General features: G+C 64.1%; 2 protein-coding genes across 2 annotated transcripts; one reads left to right on the top strand and one right to left on the bottom strand.

The window, feature by feature from the left end:
* Window positions 1-338: 338 nt before the first annotated feature.
* ATXN7L3 (ataxin 7 like 3) lies at window positions 339-5,977 on the top strand. The gene is made up of 12 exons (XM_027911076.1): window positions 339-474; window positions 568-700; window positions 1,199-1,370; window positions 1,617-1,714; window positions 1,874-1,896; window positions 1,981-2,026; window positions 2,415-2,446; window positions 2,569-2,637; window positions 2,949-2,992; window positions 3,118-3,189; window positions 3,458-3,591; window positions 3,999-5,977. The coding sequence occupies exons 1-12, from the start codon at window positions 424-426 to the stop codon at window positions 4,145-4,147; spliced, it is 1,023 nt and encodes a 340-aa protein (XP_027766877.1). The 5' UTR covers window positions 339-423; the 3' UTR covers window positions 4,148-5,977.
* Window positions 5,978-6,127: 150 nt separating this feature from the next.
* On the bottom strand, window positions 6,128-6,746 carry LOC114073298 (transmembrane and ubiquitin-like domain-containing protein 2; the record flags this gene model as incomplete). The annotated part of the gene is made up of 1 exon (XM_027911075.1): window positions 6,128-6,746. A coding segment is annotated over one exon (390 nt), but the record flags the coding sequence as incomplete, so codon positions are not given.
* Between the last annotated feature and the right edge of the window lie 58 nt (window positions 6,747-6,804).

Raw genomic sequence — 6,804 nt, 5'->3', positions numbered from 1 at the left:
GAGGTTCTGGGGGGCTTCTGAGGGGGAGCTTGATGCCTTGGTGACAGTTGGGTGTGTTCTGAGGGGTGGGGGGGGACAACAGGATGGACAGGGGGACACATCCCCCATGGCAGCCAGTGGCCCCCACCAACCTGGGAGGGGTCCATGCCAGTCTAAGGGGGGTTCATGCCCAGCTGGGAGACCCCCGAGCCCCCCACCACTTCATTCTTGGGGGCTTTAACGCAGCGGCTCTTCCTCTTGGGTACCCCCAAAGCGCATCTTGGGGCCCTCTCAGGGTGTGCAGTGGGATTTTGGCTGGGAGGGGGGTGGGGGGGAGTCTCCTGGTGAGGGGTGAGGTGCCATCATGCCCCCCTGACCCCTGCCAGCCCCCCCCGTGTCCCGTGCTATGAGCGTTCGCCGTGACTTCTCCGCGAGCAGCTGCAAATGAAAATGGAGGATATGTCTTTGTCTGGCCTGGATAACAGCAAACTGGAGGTGAGCTGCCCACTCCCCGGGGGTCTGTGTGTCCCCTGGGGTGTCACTCTGTCCCCCCCCCATCACTAACAGCCCCCCATCTGGCCCCCCCAGGCCATTGCACACGAGATCTACACGGAGTTGGTGGAAGATGCCTGCCTGGGGCTCTGCTTCGAGGTGCACCGGGCTGTCAAGTGTGGGTACTTCTTCCTGGATGACACAGACCCCGACAGCATGAAGGACTTTGGTGAGCCCCCTAAATTCCCCCTGGGTTTGAGGTGACACTGGTGACAAGAACACAGCCAGCCCTCTGCTCCCAATGCCACTGGAAAGGCCGTGGGGGAATTGGTGGTCTCCAGGCACAGGGGGTTGGGTTTAAGGGGTGTTGAGGGGGATTAAACACCCGAATGTCCCCCTGGCAGTGACCAAACTGTCCCAGAGGGGTAAATGTGGGGTGAACTGAACCCCAAAACATGGTGCTGGGCCCTGAGGGGGGCACAGCTGTGGTGGGAGGGGAGTGAAGACCTCCCCTGACTATGTTGCTGCTGGTCTCAGTCCCCCCAGAAGCTGCCTTGAGGCTCTTGGGGAGCATCTGGTAGCCCAAAGGATCCCCCTCAGAGCAGAAGAGATGTCTCGGGAGGGTCTGGCAGCCCAAAGGAAGGGTCTGGCAGCCCAAAGCTTCCCCTTAGAGCAGAGCAGGGATCTCAGGGCAGGGTCTGAGCATGTGTGTCCTCCCACCCCGCAGAGATCGTGGACCAGCCGGGCGTGGACATCTTCGGGCAGGTGTACAACCAGTGGAAGAACAAGGAGTGCGTGTGCCCCAACTGCAGCCGCAGCATCGCCGCCTCCCGCTTCGCCCCCCACCTGGAGAAGTGCCTGGGCATGGGCCGCAACAGCAGCCGCATCGCCAACCGCAGGTGGGCACCACCCCACCCCACAGGGAGAACAAACTGCAGATCCTGGGTCCCCTGTCCCACCCTGCTCTCGCTGAGGGGTCCCTCTCTGCATCTGGGGGTGCCAGGGGGAGGTGGGAAGTGCAGGATGGATCCTGGGGAGCCAGGGACGGTGCAGGGCGGATGGGAGGGCACGGGACAGATCCTGGGGCTCCATGGAGGGTCCATGGGACAGGTCCTGACCATGACCCCCCTCCCCTCCCCGCACAGGATCGCGAGCAGCAACAACCTGAACAAGTCGGAGAGTGACCAGGAGGACAACGATGACATCAACGACAACGACTGGTCCTACGGCTCTGAGAAGAAAGGTGAGGGGTCCCTGGTTCCCTCAGGGGTGGGGGATGTGTCCTGCCTGCCCCGTGGCCCTTGAACCCAGCCCTGGGTGGGTGTGGGGGGTTCTCAAGACCCTGGGCTTGCAAATCCACCAGAAAAGGTCAAATCTGTCTGTTCTCTGTCTCTCCCCGTAGCAAAGAAGAGGAAATCGGATAAGGTGAGGGGGCAGGGGGTGCTGGGAGGTGGGGGGGGGCCATGGGGGGGACACAGGACACCCCCCAACACCCCCCTCTTGTTGCAGAACCCCAACTCGCCCCGCAGGTCCAAGTCCCTGAAACACAAAAATGGTGAGGGGGTGGGGCTTGCACTGCTGGGGGTGGAGCTTGCACTACTGGGGGTGGAGCTTGCACTACTGGGGGTGGGGCTTATACATTGGGGAGGGGCTTACACTGCCTGGGATGGGGCATCTGTGGGGGCAGAGAGTTGCAGGAGGGCTTGGGGTAGGAGCAGGGTTTTGGGGTGGAGGGGGCGTTTGGGTGGGACGGATGTGAATGAGGGTGGAGTATTTTGGATGGGTGGGGCATAAAGTGGGGCAGGTATTTGGAGTGGGTGGGGCTTGTGGGGAGGTGGGGCTCTCAGTATGGTGGCAGTGGGAGGGGGCACTGGGGGTCCTGTGGGGGGCCAGGCCGCAGGCAGGACCCCCCCTCATCCCCCCTCACCCCTCCTCTCTCGCAGGCGAGATCGGCGGGAACCCCGATCCCTTCAAGGTGAGCCCAGGAGAAACAGCACCTGATCCCTCCTCTGCACCCCCAGGGGGGGTCTTGTTGCCCCCTTGGGAGGGTCCCCTCTGTTCCCCCCCAAGCCCTGACCCCGCTCTCTGCCCCCCCAGTACAGCAACTCGGCAGGAATCAACTATGAGACGCTGGGCCCCGAGGAACTGCGGACACTGCTCACCACGGTGTGGGACTGGGGGGCATTGGGGGGCTCAAGAGGGACCCTATCCCTGGCCAGACAGGGGGCATGGGGGCTGGGACCCCTGGGATCTTACCCAGCTCAGCTCCATCTCACTGGTGCTGGTTAGAGGCTGGGAGCAGGGATGTGCAGTGGGTCTGATCCTGGGGGATGTGGTGGCTGCTCTCTCTGTGGGGATGGGACAGCACTGGGAAGTTGGGAGGTCCCTGGGATTGGGGTCCCCAGGGCTGTGATGGTAGAGCACAGCCCAGGGATCACTCACCTGTCCCCCCTCTCGCCTGTCCCTTCCCTCCCCAGCAATGCGGGGTCATCTCCGAGCACACCAAGAAGATGTGCACCAGGTGAGAGCATCCCGGGATGGCATCCCTGCAGGGCTCTGGGGGGGCTTCGTGGGGATCCCCAACGTGCCTGGATCCCCACAGGATGGGGGGGAACATCTGGCTGAGCCCTGTGTGCCATCCCCCAGGTCCCTGCGGTGTCCCCAGCACACGGATGAGCAGCGCAGGGCGGTCCGGGTTTACCTCCTCGGTCCCTCCGCGTAAGTGGATGCAGCCTTGGGGGTCCCCAAGGTCCTGGGGTGACTGTCCTGTGTGACAGGGACTTGGAGGGGGGGCTGCACGGGTTGCTCAGATGGGGCTGGGGACGGGGATACCCCTAGAAAGGCCGGGAGGGGACGGGAGCCTAGGGCTGGGGTTGGGATGTGCAGTGGTGGGGAGCTGGGACGAGCACGGGGCATCCCCCTGGCATTGGGAGGGGCTCTATCCCCCCATACCAAGGGCTGGGGACCCCCTGACACCTGTGCCCAGGTCCCTGCCCGAGGCAGAGGCCGGCGTGGAGAACGACAGCTTCGAGGTGGCCGAGAGCCAGGCCCTCATGAGCCGCCTGCAGTGGGACGGCTCCTCCGACATCTCCCCCTCCGACTCGGCCTCCTCCAAAGCCAGTGAGTGTTTGGGGGGCTGGGGGGAAAATCTGGGGGTGCAGACCTTTCCATGGGGCAAATCTGGGGGCAGACTCCCCTCTGAGTGGGAAATCCTGAGGGGGGGCAAATCCTGGGGCACAGAGCCTTTTGTGGGGCACGTTCGGGGGGACAGAAGCCTCTGAGGGACAAAACTTGGGGTACAGACCCCTCTGTGGGGGCAAAACTGGCTCTTCTGGTGTCACAAACAGACCATGGCTCCAAAACCTGGAGCATGTGGGACATCTCACCCACCGTCCCAGTGTGGGGGAAATGTTTTTGGGTACGTTGTCCTGGGTGTGGATTGGTGATGGGGGGGGAATCCTCTCTGTTTTGTGGGGGCCCATCTCCTCCCTGACACTCCCATTTCTTCCCTTTCTCGCCTTTCCCAGGTACAAACAACTCCGAGTCCCGCAAGACCAAGAAGAAGAAGCCCCACCTGGGCCTGGTGAGCGGCGCCCCAGGGCTCGGCTCCAGCAAGAAGAAGAAGCCCAAGCCCCCCGCCCCCCACACCCCCAGCATCTACGACGACATCAACTGAGCCCCCCAGAGCCTGGGGGGGGGGCCAGGATGGACAGACGGACGGCCACGGGCCAGGGCAGCCCCCCCAGAGCCCCCTGGTTTGGACACAAAGCGGGTACTTGGGGCACGGAGGACTCGGCCGTCGTTGGAGTGGGGCTGGATTTGGGGAGCCCCCACTAGTGCCCCCTTCCTCCCCCCCTGCCCCGGTGCCTCTATTTATTCTGTGACAGTTTTTGTACGTGGGGCTCCCGTCGGGGCGCTGAGGGGGCGCCTGGCTCGGACATGGGGGTACAACCACCCCCTTCCCCTCCCCGGTGCCCCCCAAACCCAGCTGTGCCCCCTCCCACACCCGCTCCTTGCTTACCCCAGCGGGGTGGGGGGCACCTGAACCCCCCCGGCAGGTCCAGGCCTGGGTGAGGGGGGTGTGAATCCCCTCTGCTGCAGGGTTTTGGGGTGAGCCCCCCACCCTGGGGCTGCCCCCCCGTCCCTGCCCCGGGCTGGCTCTCGCTGGTCGGGCTGGCTCAGGAGTGGGGGGCATGCTGGAGGTGGGGGTGTTTCCCACTCAGAGGACAAGTGGGGACCCCCTCACTCCCCTCATCTGTTCAGCTGTGTCTGGATTCAGCTGCTGGGGGCCTGGCAGTGCCCTCACAGGGGGGCTTTGGGGGGGCTGCATGCTGCATCCTTCATGTTTGGGGCTGTTTGTGGGGGGCTCTGGAGGTGGGGGGGTAGCTGCTGTGACTGTCCCTGCGCCAAACTGTGTGGGGAGGGGGGGCCCCAACCTGCCAGGGACAGCCTGGGGGGGCTGAGAGTGGAGCAAAATGGGGGGGGGTAGGCACAGCCCTGCTTCAAGGCAGAGCCCCCCCTGCCCCTCATATCCCCAGGGCAGCTCTGTTGTCCCACTCCCCGCATGCCCGGGGACCTGCTGCTGCAGTCAGGGGTGTCATTAGGGACCCCCCACCAGCTCTGGCTGGTGTTTGCACCCCCACAGGCTCTGCTTTTGGCTCGGGGAGGGGGGGGCCGGGACCAGCGCCCCGCTGTGCAGGCTGGGGGGGGGGACAGGTCCCTCTGGCTGGATCCAGGTCACCCCCAGCCCTGTGATATCCCCCCCATCCTGAGCTGTTCTCCATCACAGGGGTTGTGCCAGGGACAGGGTTGGCTCTGTCCCCTCCATTGTTCCCTGCCATGGCTGTCTGACCCTCCCCTTGGCCCTGTGTCCCTGGGGGGGCAGTTTGTCTGTCCCCCCACCCCAGTGCCGTGGCTCATCCTCTCGGTGGGGCTCACAAATTATGGTGCTCTCGACTCTGGATTCACTATTGTTTTCAAACTGCTGCTAAAGGCTGGGCTGGGGGGGTCCCACAGAGCCCTGGGCACCCCAAAACGCTGCGGGGGGCCCCTCCTCACTGCATGGGGACCCCCGTGTGGCCCCTCCCGGTGTGGCTTTGGGGCTGGGGGGGCCTGGCCACCGGAGCACACCGAGCTGGCCTTAGTGTGCCCCGGGGCCTGAGGATGGGGGTGTGGGCACCCAAAAACACAGGGGGTCACCCTGACCCCCTCCCCAGCTGCCTGGGGAGGGCACAGCGTGCTGGGGGCTCGTGTAGGGGGGAAAAGCTTGAGCCCCTCCGGCTGTGGGAGAGGCGCCGCAAATTTGGGGTCCAAGGGATGTATTTGGGCTTGGTTGGGGGGGGTGGATGTGCCCTGTGACCCCCCCAGGTCAGTGTCCTCACCCCCCACTCCCCAGTGTTTCTGCGTGTCCCCCCTCCCTGGGGGGAGCTGAGCCCTTGTGAGGTCTGTATGTCCTGTGAGTGGGTTGTGGCTGCCCCTGTAAATAAAACTGCATCTTGACTTGGTATCCCTGACATTAATTACGGCTGGTTAATTAAGCAAGGCTGTTACTCCCCTCTCCCCCACGACTCCATTTACCTCGTGTGGGGCTGGATTTGTTTTTATAACCCCCCCTCAAAGCACAGGAGGGGAGAATAAGCAGCCCCAGAGTGGGAAGGTGAGTGCTGGGGTGACTTGACACCCTTTATTTGCTTTAAAAAGTCCTTGGGAAAAAGCCACAGCCTGTTCCAGTGCTGTCCCACTCCCCCAGAGCTGGGATTGGGAATGGGAAAGGGAGGAATGGAATTCTGAGGTGGGGCGGGGGGGGGCACAGCCCCTTTTGGGGGGGGATAAAGTCCGGCAGCGAGGGGACAGGGACACTCGGACCTCCCCAGCTCCGTCCTGCCTCATCCTGACTGTCCATACACCCCGAAGGCCAGGAAGGTGACCAGGACAGTGACCCCAATCAGGGACACGGTGGCCGGGGCGGTGAAGAGCTGCCGGTAGTTGACACGGAAATACCACCCGAGCGCCAGCACCACCATGACCGTGGGGACCATGAGGGTGCCCCCACCCAGGGGCAGCCCCGGGGCTGTGGGGACGGCAGGGACAGGGTCGGGCAGGGCGGGGGTGGCCGCGGTGGCCCCCCGGGAGCGATGGCAGTGGATGACACAGTTGTCCGTGATGCGGAGCGAGCGCAGCGTCCGCGCCTGGTCCTGCAGCAGCTGCCCGCGGTAGATGAGCTTCATCTGGCTCTCCTGACCCGGGAAGTATTTGCTGTGGGAGGAGGGCAGAGGTTGGAGGTGACAGAGAAGGGGTTTGTGGATACACCTGAGGTTGGTGGAAATGGGGAGG

The sequence above is a fragment of the Empidonax traillii genome, unplaced genomic scaffold (assembly GCF_003031625.1).
Source record: "Empidonax traillii isolate 1590-97213 ecotype Southwest subspecies unplaced genomic scaffold, ASM303162v1 scaffold5948:size6804, whole genome shotgun sequence".
Classification (NCBI taxonomy): Eukaryota; Metazoa; Chordata; class Aves; order Passeriformes; family Tyrannidae; genus Empidonax; species Empidonax traillii.
This window is presented reverse-complemented; position numbering and strand designations above follow the sequence as displayed.